This window comes from Macaca fascicularis, chromosome 15 (assembly GCF_037993035.2).
Source record: "Macaca fascicularis isolate 582-1 chromosome 15, T2T-MFA8v1.1".
Classification (NCBI taxonomy): Eukaryota; Metazoa; Chordata; class Mammalia; order Primates; family Cercopithecidae; genus Macaca; species Macaca fascicularis.
The window spans coordinates 11,619,361-11,647,007 of NC_088389.1; the positions used below are offsets into that span (position 1 = coordinate 11,619,361).

At 55.7% G+C, this 27,647-nt stretch overlaps 1 protein-coding gene across 21 annotated transcripts in view; it reads right to left on the reverse strand.

The window, feature by feature from the left end:
* Positions 1-27,367, reverse strand: part of NTNG2 (netrin G2) — an 83,604-nt gene extending 56,237 nt beyond the window's left edge. For 4 of the 21 annotated variants that reach the window (XM_015436300.4, XM_065529983.2, XM_045373998.3 and 1 more), the window contains exons 1-4: positions 26,345-27,367; positions 23,015-23,103; positions 22,520-22,652; positions 21,591-22,284 (exon numbers count right to left, since the gene is read on the reverse strand). In XM_015436300.4, the coding sequence (XP_015291786.1) occupies positions 21,591-21,803 (213 nt within the window). In that variant the 5' untranslated portion in view covers positions 21,804-22,284; positions 22,520-22,652; positions 23,015-23,103; positions 26,345-27,367. Of the gene's footprint in view, positions 1-21,590; positions 22,285-22,519; positions 22,653-23,014; positions 23,104-25,641; positions 25,906-26,131; positions 26,268-26,344 lie in introns of all 21 variants that reach the window. The other 17 variants (XM_074016191.1, XM_065529972.2, XM_074016195.1 and 14 more) reach the window with 12 other exon arrangements.
* Positions 27,368-27,647: the final 280 nt, after the last annotated feature.

Genomic DNA, 27,647 nt, shown 5'->3' on the forward strand with positions numbered 1-27,647 from the left:
AACTTATATTAAATCCACTCATATGCTTTGGTCGTGTTAATCTGTCTTTTACGAGGGGGCCTCAGCCACTAACATAGGATGGATGAGGAAGAGATCTTTCTCCCGAGAACCTCGGCTTCTCAGTTGGAGGGGAAGCTTCATGCAGGCGGTGACCACATCGGATCCTGTCCCCACTCCAGCCCCAGCCCCCAGCCCCACTCAGGGACTCGGGAAATCTTCGTAGAAAGAATGAACGCCCAATGAGGTTGCTAGCACTGGCTTCACAGGGTTGTTGTAGGAATAACGCCAGGTGAACCATGGCAAGTGCCTCGGTGGCGCTGGCTCATGGGTGACAGACACTGGTAGAACATTCATGGCCACTGTCTGGCCTGGTGCTTCAGCACACAGCAGGCTCTGCCGTTAGGGAGCATGTCTTCCACCTCGGCCCTGTGCTGGGTGTCCCATGTGTGTCAACCCCACCTCCCATTCTCCCAGGGATCCTGGAGAGTGCGATCCTTAGGAAACCGAGACTCGGAGAGGCTGAGCAATGTCCCAGGGTCATGCGGCTCGGCAGGAGCCAAGGTGAGACAAGAAGCCAGGGGACGGCCCGCTGAGCTGGGCTCTGCGACAAATTGGGAAATAGTGCCCTTCACCCAAAGGAAAAGGATGCCGCTGCCTGGGCCGCACTGTGTTCCCGCTGACTCGGGTTCCATGGAGAGGCAGGCGGCACAGCTCTTGACACCAAGGTGCATGGGCAGGCCTGGGGAACCGTTTAGCAGCTGACAGATTGTTTTTGAACCTGTCTGCTGATTTGCCAGCGGAACCCTTCTCATCCTCAGCCCCTTCAGCCTCACCAGGACGGGAGGCTGCTGCTGCATCCAAGGTGGGAGGCCGGAGGCTGCCCAGGAGAGGCCCTGGGTGTGGGTGCCCAGGTAGAGGGCCAGGACTCGAGCACGGGGGAAGCAACGGTGGGAGAAGGCGAGGAAAGGCAGCCGAGCTAGCCCCACCCTCCTCCTTGGACGTGGCCTCTGCCATTTCAGGGGAAACCCTATGGCTTGGGCAGGTGCATAAATCAATAGGTGCCCTGACCCGTGGGGCCATGGAATGAGGACTCAGGGGACTGCCCCTAACACCATGTGTGACCTTGGTCGGGGCCTTGCCCTATCTGTGCCTTGGTTTCCCCATTCACGAAACGACCGGGCAGGAGTGCGCTGTCCGCCTCTGACCCTAACATCCTAAAGTCTCAAGTTCTGCAAGTTCCTCAGGCCCCTCGTGCTGCTGAGGAGGAAGGGCACAGAGACACATCCTCCTCCCCTGACTCTAGGGAGAAAGCCGGGGTGCTGGGGGAATTCTCCTTAACAGATTACTTCCTATTTATTGGTAAGAAAAGTTGCAGAGGGGATAAATTATTAACAAAGCGGAAACGGAGATTCTGTTCAGAGCTGATTCTAATCCTAGCGGCCCTGATGGTCTCTAACTCTCTGAGCTCTCCCTCCCTGCCTCCCTCTCTCTTTCTGTCTCTCTCTGTCTCTCTCGCTGTGTGTGTGTGTGTGTGTGTGTGTGTCTTATTCTCCTTCTATGGTTTCATTGATCGCTGTCCCTCTTGCTCTCTGTGCCGCTAACTCCTTCCCCAGCGTGCAGGCTTCTCTCTCCTTCCCTTTCCGGATTCTCTTCATGCACAGGCCCTGGACGACAGACAGCAAGGTCACCCTCCCTGCTCGTGAATCAGCGTAAACCGACCTGGCATTTCAGGGCTGGAGCTGCAGCCGGCCAAGGTGGCTTTTCTGTTTTGTTTTCTGGTTGGAGCAATTTTCCTCCCAGCTCCAAGCAATTACTAAGGCAGGGGCAGGCAAGCGAGCCTCCGCCTCCAAGCCTCTGCACGCTGCTTCCCCAGGGACTCGTTTATCCCAGCAATGAGCCTCCAGAAGCCACGGCGACCGCCCCTGCCCCTCCCCCAGGCGGGCCACAGTGGGCGTCGCCTGGGCACAGGTCCACCTTGAACCCAGAGTCTCTGGCCACCTCTCGAACTCCCTTGGCCCCAGCAGAACGCCAGAAAATGCATCTCAGTTCTTTGGTTGCCCAGAGCAGCTCTCCCCGCCACCCCTCACGCTGCATTATTTGGGAGGAAAGGGAGCACTTTAGGCCTTTCAACCCTGCCCACAGTGTTCCTCCTTCTAGAACCTTCTGTGAGTGTGAACTCTGGGAGAGCAGGGGCCTTGCCCGCCTTTGCGCCACACTCCCGACAGCTGTTTGCACACAGCGGTGTTTGACAAACATTTTCTAACTGAGCAAGGACCCTCTGCAGTGGCTCCAGGCAGTTCCACCCAGGTAGGACGCTGCCTGGGGGAGAGGCGGTGGGCACCCGTGGGCCTCATGCTGCTTTGGAGATGCTGTTCTAGCAGAATGACTGCTTAGTATTCTTATCCCAATTCGGGTTGTCCCCACAGAACACCCTGAAATCCTTTCGGAGGATCTGAGGGCATTGGGCTGCCCTGACGGACGAGCTGCCCGGGAGAGGGTCCACGGGGAAGCCAGGGTCAGAGAGCAAGGATGAAATGCCAGGCCTGGCGAGGGCACCCACTGCTCACCAGGACCGCAGACCCCTGAATGACTGATCTCCGTCAGCTGAACCGCCAAAGTGTGGTGGGCAGAGAGGCATTGCCATGGCTCTGGCTAGACAAGGGTTAATCTCTCCAGGAACTTAAAACTGTATTACTGTGTTTTTAAAGGACACATTCTGCTTTGCCCTGGGCATATGTGGATTCTTCCCACAGCCAGATTTCCAGGAATGTTTGGGGTGGGAAATGCTATCCCAGCTGAAGAGTGCCCGTGCATCCCTGGGGCCCCCCACAGGCGACTGACAAGACGGACCAGACACATGGGCACCTGTCTCAGACAGGGCAAGGCTCCCCTTCTTTTGCATACCTCCAGCGACAGGGGTTTCATTACCACAGAAGGCAGATAGGTCAAACCCCACTGCTCCCTCCTTTGAGTGTGGGGCTATAATATGGCGGGTGCTTTGCATCTTTTCTTTGTCCCAGGTTCCCTATTTTCCTCTGGCTATGCTGCAAACATTTTCTAATTGATTAGAAAAAGGAGAGAGGGAGGCTGGGTGAGGCTAAGCCCTCCTCCTCCCCCACACCAGGAACTCAGTGATCCTCAAACACTTCCCTACCAGGGCCAGCGGGAGTGCTCAGCTGCTGCTGCTCCTCCTCCTTTCCCTCCTCTTCCTCCTCCCATTCCTCCTCCTCCCCCTCCTCCTCCTCCTCCCTGCACACACAGGGGCGGCTCAATCTGGTGCCTCCCTTCCTGCCCACTCCCTACTCAAGGCTTCACTGGCCACCCAAACAGCTCAACACTTTCATACTTTTTAAAAAAGTAAATAAAAGAAAAGGAGAGATGGAAGGATGAAAGAAAGGGAGAGAAGAAAAGGGAAAGAAAGAGAAGGGGGCGGGTGGGGGAAGGGCACCGAGAGGAAGAGGGCTACATCCGGAGAAGCCCAGGAAAGTGCATTATTGATTCAGGACTTAGAAAATGCTTAGAGAGTAGGAACAGCGCCCTGCTCTTTAAAAGCTTGTGCAAAGCATAAGCTAGACCCAGGCAGCCTTCCCAAAGAGGGCCTACTCTGCCACCATGAATATTTCATCACGGAGGGAGGAAAAAAGTGGCTATGAGGATTTCAGTGCCGGGGTGGGGTGAGGGGCAGGTCCCCCTGGCTGGGGCGCTTGGTAGCTGCCTCTCCTCGGATCCCCTCCCCGGATCCTGGGGGCCTTTTAGGGGGCCCCTCTCCTCTTCTCTGAGAGCTGCGCTGGGCTTTCTTGCTGGTCAACAGGGCCTCAGCCAGGTTCCAACAGAGGCCCAGGCCAGGGAAGGGGGTTGCGGGGAAGCATCAACTGAAAGAGGTTTCCAGATGGGCTGAGAGTGAAGCCTGGTCCCCAGCAGTGGTTTCTCCTAAAGGCTCACTCTGCTCTCCCCTGCCCTGCCTTGGTTGGGGCCTGCACCAACCCCTCCAGCCTCCCCACCCCCAGCCCATTCTCAACCTGCAGCCAGCCGCCCTTCCCTTCCTAAACATCCACGTGTCTCCAGCTCCTCCTCAGAGCCCCAGCGCCTTCCCCTTCTTAAGTCCAAACCCTGGGCCTGGCTGTGCCACCAGCCCTGCCTCTCTCTCGCGTCTTTCCAGCCTTGTTTTCTTTGAGACAGAGTTTTGCTCTTGATGTCCAGGCTGGAGTGCGCTGGTACGATCTTGGCTGACTGCGACCTCCGCCTCCCGGGTTCAAGCGATTCTCCTGCCTCAGCCTCCCAAGTAGCTGGGATTTACCAGATGTGCCTCCACGCCTGGCTAATTTCATATTTTTAGTAGAGACCGGGTTTCACCATGTTGGCCAGGCTGGTCTCAAACTCCTGACCTCAGGTGATCCACCCGCCTCGGCTTCCCAAAGTGCTGGGATTACAGGTGTGAGCCACCATGTCCGGCTTCTGGCCTCGTTTTCTACCGGCCAGTCTCTCCCGCCTTTTGGACGCCCCCTCCACCCCACTGAGCTTTCAGGTTGAGTCACCTTCTGTCTGCAGCTCTCCCTCCAGCCTTTTACAGGTGTCTGCTTAAATTTATCTTCCTCAGAGAAAACACACCTGGCCGCTGTCCCCCAGTCCCAGGGGAGCACTGGGTCACAGTTTTCCCCGGTGGCTTCTTCGGTTAATGACGGATGTGTCCCCTCCCCACTGTGAACTCCAGGAAGGCAGGGGCAGAGCCTGACACAGTGGAGTGACTCCCCCTCCTCAGCCCCTTCCCTCGCCGGGTGTTCCATACTCAGAACGAGGGTTCAGGAGCAGACACAGCACCCGACGGACGGGGTCTGCCCATGAGAACAGCCAGAAGCTGCAACCTCCGAGGGTTTCTTCCTGCTGGTCTCTGAGGAGTTAAGAGGCGGCGGGGCCAAGGAAGGAGTAAAGCCACTGGGTCTGCCCACACCTGGGGACACGTGGACAGGTACACCCCTTTGTGGATGAAACCCTGGCTGGCGGTGGGGGGCGGGTGTGAGTAGTGAGGCTGGGCTGGTAAGTTTCATTTATTTATTCATTCACTTATTCATCAACTATTTGTGAACATCCTTCCTGCACCAAGTAGCCCTAGAGAAGCAGCGCTTAGATTTGGCCACCCATGAAAACAATGACAATACTTGGGGACGGGAGGGGTGTGGCAACATTCCTGGGCCCTGAGGTCAGAAATTCTACTCCAACTTGAAAGCTAACAAACAAACCAACAAACTAAACAATCAAGTCATTAACCAACCAACTAACCAAAACCCTCAGCAGGTGACTCAGATGTGCGGCCAGGTTTGAGAGGCTGGTCCAGGTGGCTCAGGGAAGGGCACCCACACGATGGCACTGTTCCTGTTATTTTACCTACAGGTGGGGGAGCCAAGGCCCCCCGAGCCAGGCGTTTGCTCAAGGTCACACTTGGGGTGACTCGGGCACTTTGCTTGCTTACGGGAATGTCGACCGTTCTGCTGTGTCCACCAGAGAAGTCACCTGTGTCCTGGTCCCCATGAGTGGCACAGATGACACGCCCTGGAGGTGACAGGCTGGGGCAGTCAGAAGACTTCCTGGGGGAGGTGGGATTTCATCTGGGCTCAGGACAGGTGGAGGGAGACTCGACTAGTCTGGGAGGATGGTGCTCTAGGTGGGCTGAGCAAAGGGCCAGGCCAGACGCACAAAATGCTGCAGGGAGCGATGGGTTAACACATGCACACCGCTGAGCCAGGAGCTTGGTGGGGAGCACAGGAGAGAAGGCCAAAGGGAGGCCAGGAGCCAGATGGGCAGCTTGACATTAAGCAGCACCAGGGAGAGCCCTGATGCTGGCCAGCCCCCCTCCTTCTCCTTCCAGGAAGACAGGTGAAGAGCCTGGGAACAAAGTGTGAGGGCTCAGGTGGCCCTCTCCCAAGACTGGAGAGCCGGCACCCCTCGGCACCCAGGAAGCCAGAAGGAGGACGGAGAACCTGCAGCTCAGATGTGAGAGAGGCTCCGAGAGGGCCGAGGCAGGCCATGGAATTCTCTTCCTCCTGGTCTTTCAGTTTTTTTTTTTTTTTTTTTTTTTTTTTTTTTTTTTTTGAGACGGAGTCTCGCTCTGTCGCCCAGGCTGGAGTGCAGTGGCACGATCTCGGCTCACTGCAAGCTCCGCTTCTCGGGTTCATGCCATTCTCCGGCCTCAGCCTCCTGAGTAGCTGGGACTACAGGCACCCGCCACCGTGCCCGGCTAATTTTTTGTATTTTAAATAGAGACGGGGTTTCACTGTGGTCTCGATCTCCTGACCTTATGATCCGCCCGCCTCGGCCTCCCAAAGTGCTGGGATTACAGGCGTGAGCCACCGCGGCCGGCTGGTCTTTCAGTTTTAAGACAACAAGCTGCTTCGGGCTGGAAGGGCTCCAGGGCAGGCCTGGGAGAGGTTTCAATCGGTGCTTCTCAAACTTGGCTGTGCACTGGGACCACCTGGGGAGGTTTAATGCCTCCTCCTGCTGGGCTGCCCAGAGAGGCTGCTGAAGCTGGTCTGGGGGGCAGCTGAGGCAGCGGGGGGAATGGAAAGCTCCCAGGCAAGTCCAGTGTGCACCCCGACTGAGAGCCATCCAAGTGGCTCGGAGGGCAGCCCGGTCCCTGCCCGCTCCGCCCCTGGTGGGGTCATAGCTGCCCGCCGGACTTGAGGCCTTCGAGAAGACTGCCCCAAGTGTCGGGAGATGGAAAAGAGCCACAAAACCCTGACACCTCCCTTTCTTGCTGGAAGACAGCTCATACCCAAAGCTGCAGTTCTCAGCTGATGCCTGAGCCCCTTGGGGGAAGGTCCCGGGCATCACGGCTAGTCAGGACAGATGGGGTGCAGTGTCCACCCGAGGTCGTGGCTGCTGCCTCGAGGACCCCCTGGGTGGGACAGTTTTCCATTTTGGAGCGGGCAGAGGCAGCAAGGAAGGCCACCCAGCCCCCACCCGCTTGGGCCTCCTCTTTCCTGTGCCCCTCCTCTAGGCTGAGAGGCGGCCAACCCAGTGCAGGGGCAGGTAACTGGGCAGGAGGGTAGGGCTGCCTCCGTGCCAAGCAGACAGGCCTGGAGCCCTCCCTTGGCAGACACCGCACTCCTCCGCCCCCTGCACCCTCCACCCTCTATTTTTAGGCCCATTATTGTCCATTGTTAGGTGCAGTTTTTTTCCCCACTCCTTCCCCAGAAAAACAGATCGGGTTCCTCCAGGCAAAACCATCTCGCCTTCCCCGGAGCTGGTGCGTGGGAGCATGCTTGCTGCCAAATAGACATGAAATAAGTGAATTATCAAGTAACTGGATTAGCAGACTCCATCGTGTCTCAAAGGGCAGGGGGTGGGGAACGCCACCGTCACTCCTCCGGGCCCTCCCTCCTCCAGACCGCCGGGGTGTGCTGGGGGAGGAGAGGCTGACAGGGACAGTATGCTCACCAGCACACATGGCCGCATGCACGCACACACACACAGATGACAGCCGCCTCCGTCTATCAGGCGCTTTCTGAGATCCAGAGAGACCCGTGTCAGCTGAGCAGCCTGTTTAGGAACCTGGACGCCGGGCCAGGCGGCCCAGGCTGGAGGTGCCAGGCTCTTCTACTTTGAAGCTGTGTGGCCTTGGGCAAGTGGCTTAACTTCTCTGAACCTGAGATTCCTCATATTCAAAACGGGTCTAAATACAAGCTCTACCTTAAGTCTTCTGTGAGGGTTCAATGAGCTATAGCTTAGGTTAAGGGCTTGGTATACATGAGGCACTCAACGAATGTTCGATGTTGCTGCTCTGAGGAGGAGAAAGATATAGAATCAAGACAGTTTGGCTATGGCTGGGTGCAGTGGCTCACGCCTGTAATCCCAACACTTTGGGAGGCCGAGGTGGACGGATCACTTAAGGTCAGGAGATCAGCCTGGCCAACATGGTGAAACTTCGTCTCTACTAAAAATACAAAAACTAGCCAGGCATGGTGGTGGTGCCTGTAATCCCAGCTACTTGAGAGGCTGAGGAAGGAGGATCGCTTGAACTTGGGAGGTGGAGGTTGTAGTGAGCCAAGATCATGCCGCTTGCACTCCAGCCTGGGTGACAGGGCAAGACTCTGTCTCAAAAAAAAAAAAAAAGAAAAGAAAGTGAGTCCAGGAGTTTAAGACCAGCCTGGGCAACATGGCAAAACCCCATCTCTACAAAAATACAAAAATTAGCCAGGCATGGTGGTGCATGCCTGTGATCCCAGGTGCTCAGGAGGCTGAGGTGGGAGGATCACTGGAGCCCAGGAGGTCGAGGCTGCAGTGAGCCAAGATTGCACCACTGCACTCCAGCCTGGGTGACCGTGTGAAACCCTGTCTCCAAAAAAAAAAAAAAAAAAAAGTCCTGAGACAGTTGGACCTGTCAATTACAGGAAACCAAAGACTGATTTCCCTGAGGGTAAAGAGACCCGAGAGGGCAGAACCTGCTCAGGCCAGATGGTTGACCGAAGGTGGACTCAGGGTAATCTCGGAAGTCCCTGAAAGTGTTTGCAACCTTATCTGTGTGTGTGTGCCTCTGCATGAGCCCAGCGTTTGCACACGCATGTGCACATGCATGGTTCTGGGAAGAGCACCGTGGATTCTCAAGTGGGGCCATGGCCATTAAAAGTGAGAAGCTCCTGCTCCAGGCTTTTCTGGGTTGGTTCCCTGCCTTTCTCCCCTCCGGGTCTTCCTGGATGCTGGGAGGTTATTGCACCTCTCCCTTCTCTCTCTCTCTCTCTCTCTCTCTCTGTTTCCCTGAAGCAGAATCTGGGGGTACAGTGGGACTCTGAGGTTGACCTGCAGACTCCCTCATTTTACAGGCAGGAAATCTATACCCTGAAATGGGAATAGACTTCCCCGGGGCCACCCAGCTCCTGGCAGCCAGTGCCCGGGGAAGCCCCCGTCCCTAGGAGCTGGGCCCCAGGACAGTGCCAGTCCCAGAACTGTGGGCAAAGGTTTTGGATTGTGCCTGAGTGGGGACAAGGGCAGAGACAAGGTGCGCTCTGGATAACAGGCTTCTCCACCTGCTTTTGGCCATCTCTTGATCCCCGAGAGGGAGGGACGCCTCCCAGAAGGACACCGCCCCCACCGCAGGCTGGCAGCAGAGGACAGCCTGCCTTGGCAGAGGGCAGGAGCACAGTGGGCTCATCTCTCACTGGTCTCTTCTTCACCTTTTGCCCGACAGCAGACTTCTGCTCCGGCCAAGGGAAAATGCCTGGTCGTGTTTCATATCCTTTTATTTCCCCAGCCGACTCTTGGAGTCAAGTGGACGAATGACTTGGGCAGCAGGAGGGAGGTGGAATGAGGGGCTGAGGAGGCCCAAACGGTCCCCAAGATAAACTGCACTGGGAGAGAAGGATGCCAGGTCCTTGAAGACAGGCCAGAGTCCCTTTCCACAGGGTGGGCAGTTCTGGAACACTCCAGGGCTAGATTCACAGGGATCCACACCCCTGGATATTCCAATACAATTCCCTCCTGCCAATGAGACCCCAAGAGGTCAGGGGACCCCTCTGTGGCCACCCAGTGAGATCCCAGCCCTGCTAGCTCTCAATTTCAGAACGACCATTCGGACTCCTGTGTGACAGAAGGCAGGACAGGACGGTGACGGAGGCCCTGGAGAGTGATCCTAGTTTTGGCCGTGCAAACTTGGGTCAGCGTCTCCCCCTCCCTGCACCTCCCTCTCCTCATCTGCACTCTGACCTGGCTCCGTCCTGTTACAAGCAGGCAAAAAGCTGCGCACATGGGGTGCTTTGCACAGTGCCTTTCTCTGAATCGCCACTGGTGTGTGGCACGATGGAAGCACGTGTGCCCCAGCCTCTCACTCATGAGGCTCCCAGGCGTCCAGCACACCACTGAGACCCACGCCATGATCGCCAGCATTGCTGCAACTGCCAGCGTTCCCGCCACCATCCTATCCAGCCTCGCCCTCCTGGCACAGAGCATTCTTTCTGTCCACCTTCCGTGATGCTGCCACCACAGAGAGGACCACGGCTGGCAGTTGGGCTTAGGGCGCGCTCTTGATCCCCTCAGGGCCCCCAAGATCCAGCTCTGAGCCGTGCCAGAGTCACCAGTAGTGACACATAGGCGGGAGCTCACCTAAGCCGGCTGGGAAGTGGATGCATCACCCTCACTGACCCTGAAGAGGCAGCTCCAGCCCCTGCTGGCTGCAGTGGCATCTGGGCAGGCATCCCGTGTCCCTTACCAGATGCTATCACATGAAGTCAGATCCAGGGCGTGTGTAGATGGACAGAGACCTGGTTGGGGAGGGTCCTCATGGCTCCAGTCTACCTCTTTGGGAGCCCTTGGCCTGGGGTGGAGCCTCCAGGGTCTGAAGCTCCTCATGGGGGATCAAGGAAGTCACTCCAACCCTCTGGGCCTCAGTTTCCCCATAGGAAATGAGAAGGGAGAGGGATGGGTCTCATCGGTGGTTTTTTCTTTTTCTTTTTTTTTTTTTGAGACGGAGTCTCGCCTGTTGCCGAGGCTGGATGGAGTGCAGTGGCACAATCCTGGCTCACCACAACCTCTGCCTCCTGGGTTCAAGCAATTCTTCTGCCTCAGCCTCCTGAGTAGTTGGGACTACAGGTGCACATCACCACCATGCCCAGCTAATTTTTTTTTGTTTTGTTTTTGTATTTTTAGTAGAGACAGGGTTTCACCGTGTCGCCCAGCCTGGTTTCGAACTCCTGAGCTCAGACAATCCACCCGCCTCGGCCTCCCAGAGTGCTAGGATTTACAGGCGTGAGCCACTGCACTTGACCTGATTACTGGTTTTATATTGTCTTCACAGGAGCCCAGGACTTCCTGGGGGTGGACTGGGGAACTCAGGGGCCTGAGGCAAGGCAGAGGGACACCAGTCACTTGCTTCTGGGGTCCCCTTTCCCGGGAGCCATCAATTTTGCTGTACCATGCTTATCGATGTTGGGGTTTCTCTGGCCTTAGATAATCTCCAGCATGCCTTCTAAGTTGTGTGTCTCTATTTGAAATGATGGATAATTATCTTTAGCATTTATTAAGTACCTACTGCATGCAAGCACTGACTGTGCTACAAAGAAGAGGACAGAACAGTGCCTGGCTCTGTGGGAGAGGGACAGAGGTGGAGTGCAGGCTGAGGAGGTATTTGGAGGCCAGAGAGAAGTCACAGCGTCTCCTTCCAAGGCCCCTGCTCTGAGAATCCAAGTCAACATCCCAGCCTGAAAGCAGGAGAAGAAAATGAGGGTGGGGAGGGGGAGGAGAGGGTAACCGTTTGGGTTTTTCCCCTCCTCAGGCCTCACTGTGGCATAGGCATTAAATGACTGGGATCTGAGTTTGAGTCTTGACTTTGCTCAGTTTTGGAGTCTCAGTTTCCTCATCTATAAAATGGGCACAACAGGAGAGTAATAGTTTCTACTATGTGGATTATCCCGGAGGGTTCGATGAAGTAGTGCACATAGAATGTTCGATGCTTCAGAGGAATAGATTTGAGGCCGGGCTCGGTGGCTCACGCCTGTAATCCCAGCAGTTTGGGAGGCCGAGGCAGGCGGATCCCTTGAGTCCAGGAGTTCGAGACCAGCCTGGCCAACATGGTGAAACCCCGTCTCTACTAAAAATACAAAAATTAGCTGGGCGTGGTGGCGGGTGCCTGTAATCCCAGCTGCTTGGGAGGCTGAGGCAGGAGAATCGCTTGAACCCGGGAGGTGGAGGCTGCAGTGAGCTGAGATTGCGCCACTGCACTCCAGCCTGGGTGACAGAGCAAGACTCTGATTCCAAAAAAAAAAAAAAAAAGAGATTTGAGAGTCCAGAAGTAAGTGCATAGATTATGCTCAATTGATTTTCAGTGAGGTTGCCAAGAACATTTAGTGGGGGACGAATAGGCTCTTCAACAAATAGTGTTGGGGAAACTGAATCTCCACATGCAAAAGAATAAAGATAGACCTTTTCCCTTATACCAGATGCAAAATTAACTCAAAATGGATCAAAGACCTAGATACAAGAGCTAAAACTATAAGAGTCTTAGAAGAAAACTATAAAAGTCTTAGAAGAAAATACTGCTGACCTTGGATTTAGCAATGGTTTCTTAGATATGACACCAAAAACACAAGCAACAAAAGGAAAAAATACATACATTGGAGTTTATTAAAGTTAAAATAGGCTGGGGGTGGTGGCTCACGCCTGTGGTCCCAGCACTTTGGGAGGCCCAGGTGGGCAGATCGTTTGAGGCCAGGAGTTCGAGACAGGTGAAACCCTGTCTCTATTAAAAACACAAAAATTAGGCGGGTGTGGTGGTGTGTACCTGGAATCCCAGCTACTTGGGAGCTGAGGCAGGAGAATGATTTGAACCCGGGAGGTGAAGGTTGCAGTGAGCCAAGATCGCAACACCGCACTCCAGCCTGGGTGACAGAATGAGACTCTGTCTTAACACAAAACAAAAACAAACAAACAAACAAAAAACAACTAATAAGCACATGATGGCTAACATCATTAGCCATCAGGGAAATGCAAATCAAGACCATAATGAGATACTGCCCCATGCCCACTAGGCTCATCCTAATGATACAAAACAAAACCAGAAAATAAGAAGTGTTGACAAGGATTTGGAGAAACTGGAACTCTCGTACATTGCTGGTGGGAACATAAGAGGTGCAGCACCTGTAGAAAAGTTTGGCGGTTCCCCAAAAAGTTAAACATAGAATTATCTTGTGACCCAGAAACTCCACTTTCAGGTAGACACCGAAGAGAAATGAAAACGTACACACATACAAAAACTGGGACCCAAATGTCCACAGCAGTATCACTCCTAATAGCCAGAAAGTGGAAGCAGCTCAAATGTCCATCAGTTAGGAAATGGATACACAAAATATGGTGTGTCCACACGATGGCATATTATGCAGCCATAAACAGGAACAAAGCACTGATTCACACGACAATGTGGATGAACCTTGGAAACATTTTGCCAGTGAAAGAAGGCTGTCACAAAGAGCCTCATACTGTCTGATTCCACTTGTACGAAATGTCTAGCATAAGTAAATTCATGGAGATAAAAAGTAGACTCGTGGTTTTCAGGGGCAGGGGAAGGGGATGGGGATGGGGAGTAACTAACGGGTGCAGGGTTTTCTATCGGGGTGATGGAAACGTGTTGGGACTAGGTAGAGATGCTAGTTGCACAACACTGTGAATGTACTGAATTGTATATTGTAAAATAGTTTAAAAGGCAAGTTTTATGTTAGACACAGTAAGACTTTTTTTTTCTTTTCTTTTTTTTTTTTTTTTTTAGATATGGGCTCTCACTATGTTGCCCAGTCTGGTCTCAAACTCTTGGCCGCAAGTGATCCTCCTGCCTCGGCCTCCCAAAGCACTGGGATTATAGGTGTGAGCTACTGCACCCGCCAAAACATTGTTTAACTGGTTAATTTTATGTTATGTGAATTTCACCTGAGTTTAAAAAATGTTTTAAAATCTTTTTAAAAATGCTTATTGCTATGCTGAGCCCGAGGTATATACATCTGGGATCCCTCTATCTGCACCGGAGTCCACCGTTTTTTGTGGTTTTGTCTCTGACCAATCTGGATTTCCCTAAACTCCCAGAATGTACCTGGCAATCACCAGGGAACACTGAATGAACTGGTTAATCTAGCCAAACCCCCTGTTGCTCAGTTGGGGAAACTGAGGCTGGGGCGTATCCTCGGTCTCTCAGCAGCCAGGGCCTAGAACTCTGGCTCCCCGTGGCATTCATTCTGCTCCTATGCACTACCCCCTCCCCCGCCAGCAGTTGGTGTGTGCTCGGGGAATTAGAAACACATTTTCATATATTTAAGCAAATCTGCTGCTGATGAAAAACAAATCGGAACCTGCAAACCAAAGCCGAACAGAACCGGTTCCTGCATCATCTGCTGTTTCTCCCATTCCTCATCGCCCGGCCACTCCAGGAAGGAGCCCTGCATCAGCACTGGCTACAGGGACTCTGGCCAGGTCAGCCCCGGTCAGGGGCCACGGCTCAGTGCCCACGTGGTCCAGCCTGGTGAGCTCTGGACCAGCCCGTGGCGCAGGGCTTCCCTGCTCTGAGTTCCCACCATTGCCTCTCAGTTGCCCTCCTGCCCCTCTTGCTTCTTCAGAGCCCGTGGCCTAATTCCTCCTAACCCTAGCGAGCAGTCAGGAGCCAGACACAGAAAGGCTGAACCCCAGCTCCTACACTCAGTGGGTTTTGAGAAGTCTCAGACTATTCACCAGTCAGATGCACAGTAATAGACCTACAGGGGCTTGGATGAGGTGGAAAAGGGGTGCAGACTGTCTCCTGTCTGTCACCCACACACTTTCCTCTCGAATCATCCGGCCCCCTTCCCTGCATCTCTGCACCAACCATTCCTTCCGCCCACACCCTCACTCTCCTGACCCTTCCCATCCTGCAAGGCCCACCTCTGAGCGCACAGCCTGTGCCTCTGGCTGTGGGTTTGGCCTGTGGGGTCCTCTTCTGTCCCTCAAGCTAAATCCTAGAATTAAAAAAAATAAAAATGCAACTTTTTTTTTTTTTTTTGAGACGGAGTCTCGCTCTGTCACCCAGGCTGGAGTGCAGTGGCACGATCTTGGTTCACTGCAACCTCCATCTCCCAGGTTCAAGTGATTCTCTTGCCTCAGCCTCCCAAGTAGCTGGGACTACAGGCGAGCGCCACCACACCTGGCTAATTTTTGTAATTTTAGCAGAGACAGGGTTTCACCATGTTGGCCAGGCTATTCTTGAACTCCTGGCCTCAGGTGATCCACCCACCTTGGCTTCCCACAGTGCTGGGATTACAGGCGTGAGCCACCACGCCTGGCCCTTTTTTTGAGCATCCCTTTTGTGCTGGCACCCAGCTTGAGGGCATCACACACCTGGTCTCATCTTACTCATACACATTTCCTTTGAGGTTGTGTCCAGCGCCATGCCCAGTTTCAGACCAGAAAACCAAGGCTTAGTGTTACCAGGGACTTATCCCAAGTTCCACATCCCAGAAGTGCGAGATGTGCCCGAGTCCCATCTGCTCCCTCCGGAAGCCCAAGTTCACATCCACAGCATGGTGCGACCTGCCTGCCTGTCCATCCATCCGTCCGTCCACTGCCTGCCTCATTGCAGGTGGGATTGGAGGCAGCTTGTGATTATACCCACAATAAATGAGAAACAGGGAAATGGAGTAAACATCAGGGCTAGGGAGCATAGAGGAAGATAGCCCAGGAAGGTGGGGATGTGCAAACCAGAAAGGTCTGAGGTCTGTAAGTCTCCGATATTCTTTGGAAAGATGTCCCCGCTGGGCCCTTTCGCATGGCTGCCTGCCTTCCACGGGGTGTCTGGACTCGACCCCATTCCCTCAAGGGAAGTCAGAAGCAAGGATCTCACTCCGTGGGCCCCGGACCTCGGTCTTCTCATTGTCTACTGCCCAGGAGGGAGACTTCACTGTGCAACAAGATGTCATTTCACGGAACTATTCTTGTCCTAGGCTGGGCCCTGCCTCGGGCATTTCAAGAGACTGAGTGGCTTTAACGGCTGGTGAAGCTCAGGCGCCAAAGTCACTTGCAACTGACTTAAGGACAGAGCTGTGCAAACCTCCCGGCTTCATCCAGTTGCAAATCCCACAGAACAGGGACTGCAGAGGTGAGAATCAGGGGCTTCCAGGGTCTCCTCTGTTGTGACCCAAACCCCAGTTTTTCCTTCAAGACTCAGCCCTGGCCGGGTGCGGTGCTCATGCCTGTAATCCCAGCACTTTGGGAGGCCGAGGCAAGTGGATCACGAGGTCAGGAGATCAAGACCATCCTGGCTAACAAGGTGAAACCCCATCTCTACTAAAAATACAAAAAATTAGCCGGGCGTGGTGGCGGGCGCCTGTAGTCCCAGCTACTTGGGAGGCTGAGGCAGGAGAATGGCGTGAACCCGGGAGGCGGAGCTTGCAGTGAGCCGAGATCGTGCCACTGCACTCCAGCCTGGGCGACTGAGCCAGACTCTGACTCCAAAAAAAAAAAAAAAAGACTCAGCCCTGATCCTACCTCCTCTGAGAAGCGTTCCTGGATCACACCATGTTTCCTCCCATGCATCCAATCATTCAGGAAATGCTTACTGAGCACTGATCAAGCCCAGAGGGAGGTGCTGGGGATGCAAAGATAGCGAGACAGCCCTGCCTTTGAGGAACTCACAGTCCAGGGGGAAAGCAGACATCTAAAGTTAGAGAATTGGTCCCAACAGCCAGCACGCAGTGAGCACCTACTATGTGCCGAGCATCGTGCTCATGACAGTCTCCTATGCACGTTCTATTAATAGCTCCCATTGGAGAAACTAAGGTTCAGAGAGGTTAGGTCTCACATCAAAGATCACACAGCACGGGATTCTAAACTCTCCATCCCTAGGGCCAGAGCTCTTCACTGCTAGGCCAGTCAGTAAGCAGGGTGATGACCAAACAGGGCCTCCTCACCTCACTGGGCAAGGGAGTCAGAGAAGGCCTCCTGGAGGAGGAGGTGGGGTCCAACCTGAACCTTGAAAAAGGAGCCAGGGTTATCTGGGTAGAAGCGGAAGCCTTGAAAACAAAGGAAGGAAGGGGCAGGCCTTCGGGTGGAGGAGACAGCACGGGCCAAGTCTGGAGCGGCCGGGAGAGCTCATGGGCAGGGGCACGCCCTCCTCCTTACCCAGCTCCTGTCATATCAGGTGCTGATGTCACCATTTGTTGTTAGCTGGGCATTGTCTTCAATGTCTGTTGTGTTTTCTCTTGTTTTTCGCTTCAGTTCTCTCTAGTCATCTCACTTTCCCATCACAACTGCGCCTGGCATGAGGTCAGACCTGGAAACACCTACCAACTGGATGGGTGTGATGGCGAGAGGAGGGAGGCTGCGGCCAGAAACACAGAGGGGGAAGGAGGCCAGAGCCATTGGGCTGGTCAGCTCTGCATTGTTGGATGGAAACATTTCATGATCATCGAGGTCCGGCAGGAGGCAGAGTGTCTCTGACCTTGATTCTGCATGTGGTGTTCAATGTCACGGTGGGGAGTGGCTCGAGGACTCCAGGACCTGCCTGCTCTCTGCATTCATCAGCCCAGCAGACCCCGTGGGGGAGGGAATGGAACCATTTGCTCTGCAGCTGGGTAAACTGAGGCACAGAGAAGCTAAAGCAGGTTCTAACTGAGTAAGATGTGTGTTCAAAGATGCACATTCACAGCCTGCCCTCGGCTTTCCTGTCCACCAAAGCCGAGATGCCTCTGTATGCTGGAGACTCCAACATGGGCTGAAATTCGAATGTTCACCCATGTCAATGTGGAAACATCAAGCTTATCAAGATTGGATAAACAATAATATTCAAGCCTCACACTAGAACAGAACTCACAGTCTCCGCCAAGCACCTTCCGGTATGTTGTGAGAGGCATTTCCTCTCCCAGGAAGTCAGTGAGGTGGGCAAGGCAGTCACGATCATACCCCTTTTACAGATAGGGAAACCGAGGCTTGGAGAATTTGAATGACTCACCTCAGACCACCCAGCCCCCAAGTGACAACACTGGGATGTGAGCTCAGGGCTTCAGATTCCAGGCCTGTAGCTCTTGTCAGGAGCTAGTGCTGCCTCTCTTGGGTACCTTCCACTGGCTCCTGTTCAGAAGCACAGATCCCCCGCCCCGCCTTGGTAAGCGAGGCTCCCAGCTCCATCCCCCCATTCCCAGGACCCCTGCTGCTCTCCTGTTGGCTCCTGTCTCCCCTCGGCAATGCCCTCCCCTTAACCTGCACAGACCCCATGGGACCCACAGACCTCTGCCCCTTTGTCAATGACAAGCTTCATCCACCACCGTGGACCAATCCCACCCCAGCGCTCCAGAGACTTCCTGTTGAAAGGCAGATTCTGGCTCAGCAGGTGTGGGGCGGAGTCTAGGATTCTGCACCTCTATCAAGGTGAGGCTGCCTAGGCAGTAGCTCCCTCCGTCTCTCTGTCCTGCCCGTCAGCTTGCCCCTGAGTCTCGGGTGGCTAGCTTTTGTCTCCAAGGCACAAAGGAAGGGTTTCCCCCTTCCTGTCATGGGGAGCCCAGGTGGCCGGCGGGAGCCCTGCCTTGCAGAGCGCTAAGGGGTACCTCCCAATGCCAGTCATGCCCTCCCCATCTCGAAGGGGTCCTGCAAGCAGCTGTTACCCTGTGAGGGGCTGAGACGCCTTTGCCCGCCGCCCTTCCTGCTTCCTCCCCGGCCCACAGCCTTGCCGGGCTGACCTCTGGGGCAGGCCCTGGGAATTTGGGTGGGGGCAGCTTCTCTTCTCCCACAGCCCTCATTGCAATTTTGTCCTTGCCCAAGAATCCTCGGTTGAGAGCTCATCCCTATTAATTCTCATTGTGCATTTAGAGCCAATAGGTTTTTATTTATTCATTTATCTTGTCTTTCAGCCTCCTCCCCTTCCTTGCAAGGCTGGAATTTACAATTCAGTTCTCAGGTGGCCTTGCTGAAGGACAAGAAGCCTGGGAGAGAGACAGGGTCTGCATCCTGCCTCTGGAAAGGCCATCTGCCCCGGGCCCCTCTTGTACCCTCAGAGTGCAGCCAGGCTTGCGCTCCCGTAGGCTGGATGTTAGGACACACCTAGCACCCGCTGCAGAAGGGGCGAAGGAGAGCAAGGACCCATGGGTGATGGCAAGGCTAAGGTGGGCAGGGGGCATCTGGCCGCCATGAGGGCGCCCCCTGGTGGCTGGTTAACAACAGCTGCTGGGGCTTAGGCATGGAAGCTCCTCCCCGCCTACATCTTCCACCTGCTGCCAGAGACTAGAAATACAAGGCGTGGCGTCCCCACGGCTGGGGAGAGGCAAAGGACTCTGGGGAAGTAGAGAAGCCAGGAAAGTCACCGAGGCCATAATCACAACAGGAATAAGCCAGTGACTAGTATTGCACATTGAATACCTACTATGTGTCCACGTGTACCATGGCAGCATGGCCGGGCTGCGCTGTCCCACCAGCACCGTGACACTCCTAACATTATGGCTTCTACTGGGCAGAGGAAGACAGTGAAACTCAGACAGGTCAGAAGTTGAGAGAGGGGAGGCTGTGCCGCCTGGTGGGTGGGCATGGGCCTTGGCCATGGGCAGTTCCCAGCCTGCCTTCTCAACAAAGTGACCTTGGCAGGATTTAGGCAACATTTTCTAATCCCTAAGATGAGATTAGACTAGGACCCACCTCAGAGCATCCTAGAGATGATTAAATGAGACCTGCCCGGACCCTCCCAGGGAAGCCACAATAAACTGTGACATCAGGGTTTGAATCCAGATCTGTCTGGAAGTAACCATCCCCTCCAAAAGCCACCCCTCCAAAAGCCAGCCCTCCAAAAACCACCCCTCCAAAAGCCAGCCCTCCAAAGCCAGCCCTCCAAAAGCCGGCAGCCTGCCACGGAGGCCTCCCCATTCTCATCGGATGCACATTTGTAATCAAAGCAGAGCCGGATGGCAGCCCATGATGAAATATTTAAGTCCATCAAACAGGTGGCGAGACACTGAGGACTCGCCCATGTGGTAGATTGTGGAGGGACTATTCTTTCTCCCCTGCCTTCCCCACCTGTCTGCCCAGGAGAGGAGCAGGGGGTGGGATGGGAGAGTGCACTCTTCCAGACCCCAGGGCTTGAGGACGGCTGCCTGGGATGAGGCTCTGCCAGCACTGGGACTGGGAGGGGTGACCACCTCCCCAGGGCAGCTGCCCACTGCGCTGGGTTCTCTGTCTCAGGGTGGGGGCGGGGCAGAGGTCCAGGGCCAATGACATCTTAGCCAGCTTTGGCCAGGAGAGGGCCTCAGACTTGCCTCTGAGGGTCATCTCCCCACCTCAAGCCCTCGACCCAAAGCTGGTCCTAGAATTATGATTTAACTGCTCCCCCAAGCACATTGAGGCAGTGATTAATATTTAAGAGAAAAAATACAGTCAAGACTCTAATACAAGACAGAGGTTGACTGTGCCCGGGAGTGTGTAGAGAACCCTCCCACCGGCTCTGAGATGTGGATGGAGCACCAGCCCCCATCCTGGCTTTCCTCCTGGCTTCCAGAGCCCAGCCCCCTTGCTTGGCCCTGCGGTCCCCGGGGCAGTTATGACCACAGACTATCCAGCCCCAGCTCCTGGCTTTGTGCCACCTTCTCCTTCCCTCCCTCCCTCCCTCCCTCTCTCCCCAGCTGGCCCTGGCCCAGCCACCACCCACAACGACAGCCTCATCGCCACTGACAAGCCCAAGTAAGAAGCTACCTTCTTGGGCTGACTGCCCTGTGATGTGAGCAAAGCCGGCCCATGAGATCGAGTCCTCAGGACTCTGAGGTGGGGGCACCGGGTCAGCCCCACCATAAGCCCGGAGACCTGGAGGCTCCTCCAAGGACATGCAGAGGCACAAGCTGCCTGGGGGATGGCATCGACCCCCTCCTGTGAGTTCCTGCAGCCTGGCTGCCCTACCCGGCTCTGCCCTGCCTTCAGGGACGGCCTCCAAAGCACTGCCCAGCGGGAAGCAGCTTAGCTCAGAGACACTGGAGCCACTCTAAGCTGGAATCACAGCTTCGCCACCTCCTGGAGCGTGACCTTGGCCAGATGCCTTCACCCACCACCCCTGGACTGCCTCAGTTACCCCACCTGTATGACCGGAATGACAGTGGCTAACATCTGCATGCGCTTACTCTGTGCCAGGTCCTATTCCGAACGCTTTACCTACATTAATGAAACCACAAACTCCTCACAATGATCCTAGGAGTATGTGCTCTTAGTGTGCCCATTTTGCAGATGACAGAACAGAAGCCCACAGACGTCACTGGGTCAGAGCCCTCCCCTGACACTCCTTCTTTACACAACACAGAATCCACCTGGCTGGCTGAAGGGAGGACTCCTGGCAATGGCATCAGGCTCAGCCCACACACTCAGGCAGCTCGCGTGCAACCATCTCTGCTGTTGTTGTTGCTGTTAACATTACTTGAGTACTGAAGTACTCCATGCCCCTAGGACTACTCCTTCTCTAACTAGGGAGGCAAGGGACAACGCCTGAATGTCTGCCTTCCCTGGACTTATCTGGGGGCTATCGCCATTGCATGTAGGAATGGAACTGGAAGGGGACCCAGCTGCACTGTCTGTCCCGGCCTGACCCCCAACTTCCTCCTTTGTGAATCCCCTCTGAGCCTCCGTCAAACCTCCCCATGCAAAGGGCCAGCTCAGTGCTTGGCATGCTCTAGCTTCATGGTACAGTCTGCTGGATTGGATTGAGGGGGCTAAGAGGTTGCACTGCAGAAAGGATGAACAGAGGGGTATCACGTTGCAGGTAGCATCTCGCTCACTCGCCCAGAATGCTGACTTCCTACACAGGAGGTGAGGCTTACCCTCAAGGCTGGGGAGCCGAATACTATGGGCTTCCCGAGGGAACTAATCTAGTGGCCAGCTGGCCAAGAATGCCCCTACCCCAGAGAACAATGGCATATGACCCCAGTGTCCTCAGGGTGGCCTCTGTTTTGACACATTTCCAAGGTGGGACAAAGACCTGGTCCAGGTCTGGTCCAGGTCTGGTCCAGACCTGGTCAAGAGGCAGAAAAGTCAGCCTTGCATATCAGTCCCCCGGCTCTGCTCATCCACCCCAAGGATCTACTCCAGACCTCCTCCCACTTGGCCTGGACAAGCAAAAGAGCAGTAAGTGGACTTACATGGGAGCAGAACCTCTCAGGGGGGTCTCCGCACGTGATGCCTGAGGGTTCCACCTTCACCTTGACGTAGTCCTTCAAGCGCATCACCTTGGGCTGGCAGGCGTAGAACTCCCAGGTGGGGCCCTCATCTGTGGTCACCCAGGATTTGCAGATGTCGTAGTCCCCAGAGGCCAGAGGGAGGCAGTGCAGGAAGAGCGCCAGCAGGTGCAGCATGGCTGCGCAGTCCGCAGGGGCGTGGCCCAGAGAAGCCCTGGAGAGGCAGCGACGGGGTCAGGCGGGACTTGTGGCCTCAGCATGGAAATGCCACATCTACCAGGCGAGGGTGGCCGGGTGTCCCAGGGACCCAAGCACTGAAGCTTTGCAAACAGCGAGGAACTTGTTGTTTCCAAAAGGCCGATACGGAAAATTCAGAGCCAGTGTTTCTCAGACCGCTGATGGACAGATCAGAAAGTTGCCCACAACTTCACGTCCTCCTAACCTTGTCATCACACCTCCCCCGGAGGTGAATCTGATCAAATCAGGCAGACTCTCAAATTGTGACAGTGGATGGAAATGGGATAAGGAGAAAATCCGCGGGATCCTGCATGAGGCCGGATCAGATTGCTTTTAATTTTTGTCCTTCCAATCAATCCAGGTCTTTAAAGGGCTCTTAATGGGTGACGTGCTCAACACCACTGCAAAACAACCCTCCAGCCTGCATTGTAAAGATAAAATAAAATCAGGAGTTGGACATGTTAGCTGGAAACATGTTCCCTCTTTGGGACTGGACTTGGGTTCTCAGACCAATAAAAGAGATTTCTTTCATATGAGCTTAAGGTGGCAACAGCTGTGTGACTGGACTAGAATAAAAAGCTACTGAGGTGCTAACCGGGGAGAAGGCTATTTGGCTCTGCTTTGGTGGGGGCCGGCACTAATGGGGCCCAGCTGACCTTGGCTGGTAGCCATCGGCAACTTATTATGAAGTTTCTGAGATCTCAGCTCGCAATCCATCCAGGTACCTGGGGTCTGGCTTGTCTTTCATTGTAAGAGGGGAGGAAAGAGAGAGCTCATTAGCAACAACACCTGCAACAAATTAAAGAGGGGGAGAATAGAGACGTATAAGAACAAAAGCTCTCCGGCAAAATGTGCAAAAAATGAGGTTGCATTAGCAAAGTCTCCCGAGAAAACTGGGTTATTTTTATTAATATCAGAGTTGCACATTTGGAGATTGGGCATGTTCTTTAAAAGATGATGCATTTTTCTCTCATTTATGGGAGGGTTAGTTCAGCAGAAGTGCCCCTGTTTGGGGGTCAGAGACTTTTGAAAGCATCTCCAGGAGCCAAGATTTAATGGTTGCTTTAAAATACCGTGATTGTCAAGTCAGAAAGTCAAAGTTGTTGAAGGCAAAGATGAGAATGTAACTATAGGTGCAGATGAGCCCATACCTATATGTACAGATGAACAGAGTGCCCACGTGCTGGCCAACCACGAAGAGCCAGGCACTGAGAAACAGCTCCCCAATCATAGGCACAATCTGAAATGGCAAATTTAATTTTTTTTTTAACTGTAAGAAACTAGGGATACTGAAGACTGCCAAAGAGGTGACACTGTTTTGTGAGTTCAGATTTTTCTGATCAAGGCCAGCATTTTGCAAATCATTCTTAGAGGGTATGTCTATAAACAGGTTACTATTATGATTATTGCTGTGCTATTTTAAGCTTCTGTTAATTATTTAAAATCAAAATAGATATAACTGTTATATCAAAATAGATGCCAGTTACATGAACGTTACATCAGGAAATAACATGACTGCAGTACTGTGGTGTGTTCCAGACACTGGATACATCACCCGGAGAATCCAAGTCCAGCCAGCATGGGATTCTGGCCAAAAATATTGGCCAATAGGGCAAAGGTTACTGCAATAAGTTACAGCAGAAGTGCCTGCATGATTAATTATTCTGGTTACTATGCCTCCAATGATTGCATTTGACTTCCCAAACCGCCCCAAATGTCCAGTCTGAGCCTGGCTCTCCCCTGACATCCTCTTCACCTTCTGTGCATGCAAGGCCCCTGAAGAGTTAACTGTGCTTCCATGAAACTCCATTCTCTACCCAGACAGAAAAACGCTCCTGCCAAAAATGACAAACCGAAGTGGCAGACACTTGCTGCCCTGAGCACCTCAGGCTCGGAGCAGCCCCCAGCCAGGGCCCCAGGGCTCCAGGCATGGGACTCATTCATCTGCGTTAGGGCGACCCCTGCCCCTCTGTCTGGGTGAAGGGCCGCTGATGGAGATGAATGAGAACCCAGCCAGGACCATTTTCCCCGTCTCACCTCTGGCTGTTTAAAGAGGAACCTGTTATAGAGCCTGCCCGGCCTTGAAGGCGCTCCTTGCTAGAAAACTCTCAGAAAGAACGTGCCCGGTGTCTATTTTTGCAACCTGAGAAAATGTAGTAAAAATAAAATAGCGCGGCCGGCAAAGGTTTGGATGCCACTACCCGAGCTCGCGCTGCCCAGAGCACAGCACGTTCCTAATTAATTCTTCCAGCAGTCGACTCCCAACTGTTCACTAACAGGTAGGGAGCTCCTGGCTGCTGGGACAACCAGGACGCCCGGCTGCGGCTTGCAAGGAGGGCGCAGCTGCCGCTTTCCTTCAGCTGCAGGACCCGCGGCTGCTCGGGGCTTGCAGGGCGCTGGACGCCGCCGGGCGCGGGGAGGCAGCGAGGCCCGGAGGCCGGCAGGCTGGGGCGAGCGGCGCGCGCGGCGCAACTCGCAAATCTATTAATTGCAGTCCTGTTGGTTTAAATGCCACGCATTCCCTGGAAAATAAATAAATAAATAAAAACCCCCTAACAACAACAAAATCTGCCAGGGGAAAAATGTGTTTACAACTAGTCAATCAATTGGGCGTTGCTGGCATCGCAGGGGGGAATTATGAGCTCAGCACACGAATATTAACAGGCGGGTTCTGCCAAAAAGAAAAAAGAGAAGGGGGGAAGAGACACAGGAGTCCCCGGATAACGAGGAGGAGCGCAGAGAGTGAGGAGTCGGCAGGGAAATTTTCAGAGTAAAAGGCTGCATCCCGGAGGATCGTTTTCTCCGTGGAAAATTTATCTTCGCCTGATATTATTAAGAAACTGCAGCTCCCAGAAACAAATAGAATCAATGTGCTTTATTTTCTTTTAAGAGTCCTCAGGAACCGAGGGGGGCTGATAGCCAGGGTATTAAAACCCGAAAATTAGATTTTATCAGGATTTCTGAACTCAGATTTCTCTGTCTTATTGAATTAGCGCCTCCCGAGCTGGCTGGGCTCGCCAGCAGGTTCCTCTTGGAGTTGCCGGCTGCGCCCTCGCCGTGTGGGAAACTTGCCGCGGCGGGCGCGGGGCCCCTGGGGGCACCGGAGGGAGGGCGCTGGGGGCTCCTGGGACTGGAGGGGACTCAGCCCACCCCGGGGTTCCCTCTCCCTCCTCGGCAGGGGCGGCGGATGGGGGTGAAATCTGCCTTCGGGGGAGGGTGGGGGTTGCCGGGAGGGAAAGGAAGCTTGGCCGGCGGGGTCACCTTCCCGTCCTCCGCCCCGGGCGGGGTCCAGCGGGCGCCCGGCGCTCACCGCAGCCTCGGCGGGCGTCCTAATTCCGGCGGCCCCGGTGTCCCCTGCTCCGGAGCGGGCACTTTATCCGGCCCCTGGGTCCCCGCCCGCAGGAGCCCTGGAAAGTTGGGCGCGGGAGGCGGGGCGCGAGCATCCGGCCTCGGGGTGGGTCCCGGCGGGCGGGGTCGAGGCCGGGGCCGGGGTCGAGTCAGTGCTTCGGGCCGGCTGCGAGCCTGGGACACCGACGACCCGGCAGCCCCGCAGCTGCTTTTTGTCTTCCCAAAGTTGCGTGCAAGCCACGGGAGCAATTAATAATTAAGCCTGTAATAAAGGCCCGGCCCGGACTGAGGTGCCCCCTTTTTCGGCACTGCCTCACTTAATTAAAAGACACCGAGCAGGGCGCCCAGGAACTAGTTGGATCCTTTGCCCCGGCGCTGTAGCCTGCGGCGACCCGGCTGCCGCCGCCCCCCGCCCAGACGGCCAACTTACTCCAGAGCGGGCGGACCCTAAGAGCCCGCGGTCCTCTCTTCCCGCCTTCCCGCCGCCTCTGCTCCCCCAGCCTGCGCGCCGCTCAGTTCCAGGTTCGACTCCACGCCGGCCCCAAGCCGGTGCCTGCGCCCCCTCACCTCCCGACCCCCTCCCGGCGCCAGGAGAAGTTTCCAGCCCCGGCCGGCCGCGGGAGTTTCTCTGTGCAACTCACAGGCTCCCAGTTTGCAGAGAGATGGGAGGGCACGGGATGGGGGTGGTTCTAAGCTGTGGCGGTGAAATTGGGGTGGGGGAGAGGCGCGGGAGTAGGGTTAATTTCCTTTTTCGAGACACATCCGAGCATCCTTGCAACATCCCTCCCCGACACACATAGACACACACACACACACACACACACACACACACACACACACACACACACACGAAGGAAAGGACCCGGGGGAAGCCGGCCAGAAAGACAAGCTACCCCTTTAAGATGCTGCTAAGAACGCACCCTCACACACCCCTCTGGGGCGACTCCAGTCCTCAGCTCGTAGCAGCCGCCACCAAACAACTTTTGCATCCGAGCCTTTGCCGGGCCGCTGTAAGTGGCTCCCGGGCCCGGGCAAGCCTGCATGGTCACCGAAGCCCTTTAAAAATGAAACCAGCCTGGCCAAGCTGCAGCCTCTCCCCCGCCCGCCTCCCGGGCTCTCCCCGCCCGCCTTACCCCGGCTCGGAGCGGCTTCCCGGCGCGGAGACCCGGGAGGGCCGAGGACCGCCACCCTCCGGCGCTGCGCCTCCCCCCTCGGGCTGGCGCTGGGTGGGGGCGCGGGCCGAGGGCTGCAAGCCGCTGCTCCTTCCCCGCGCCGCTCCCGCCGCTGTGGCCGCCGCCGCCGCCGCCGTCAGATCGGGGCCAGGGAGCCCTCCGGCCGCCGGGGGGGCCGCCCGCAGCCGTCCCGGAGACGCGGGCCGGGGGAGGGGGCCGCCCGCGCTGCCCGCATCGCCCGCCCGGGAGGAGCGGGAGGTCGCCGCTAACAAGTGCAAACTTTTTGGCCCCCCTGGGCGGCCCGGGGAGGACCCGCGCTCCGGCGCCGGGCGGCCCCCGGCCCGGGTGGGCTTCGCGGCGGCTCGTCGGGGAGCCGGGGCATCCCCCCGGCGCGGCGCGGGCCAGATGGCGGGCGCTTCACTGCCCCCCTGCACTCCGCTGCAAGTTAATGCCGAGGCTAAATCCTCTTGCCATCACTCACGATCACCATCGGGGCTTTTATCTCTCGGTCTGATCCGGGCTGCGTAACTTCCTCTGTGTGGCTTTAACACACCATCCCACCACGGAGCAACGGTCTTCTTAAAGGTGCAGGAAGGAAATACTGCGCGGCTCGGGGGACGCGCCACGGCCCGGGGAGGGGCGCGGCGAGCAGGGGAGTCCCCGCGGGCCCGCGGCCAGGGTGGCCCTGGCAGCCTCTGGGGGGTCGCTGCCTAAACATCGCCTCCCGGCCCGGGGGCCAGCGGGTCCCTGCGCCCAGAGCGCATCCTCAGCCGGCTCCGGTCAGGCGCAGCCGGGCTGCAGCTTCCTTTTCCAAAACCCGGGGGCCTGCTGGGGTGCCAGCACCCATGGGTGTGGGGGCTGCCCCATCGGCACGAGGGAGGGGGGCCAAGTGAGTCAGTTCCCCCACCCCCCACAGCCAGGGGCTCAGGGCTGCTCCTCGGTCTCTCCCTGTGAAGTGCTGCCACCCAGAAGGCCCCAAGCAGTGGGTACCGGGGTGGGTGGGTGGATTTGGGGAGATGGGGAGGGGGAGCGATCTGAGCGCACAACCAGAGCCTGAATACCAGCTGACACATCGCCGCCTCCACCCTGATGGGCCCTGCTTTTGACGAAGCCAAGCCAGCTCTGCAGAGAGTGCAGAGTAGGGGGGCAGGAGGGGCCTGGCTAAGGGGTTCTCTGCCTCCCTCCCCTGCAAGCATGGGAGGCAGGTGTGGGAGGGCTCCCGTAGCAGCAACCCAGGGCAGAGGCCACCCAGTTGGCAACATCA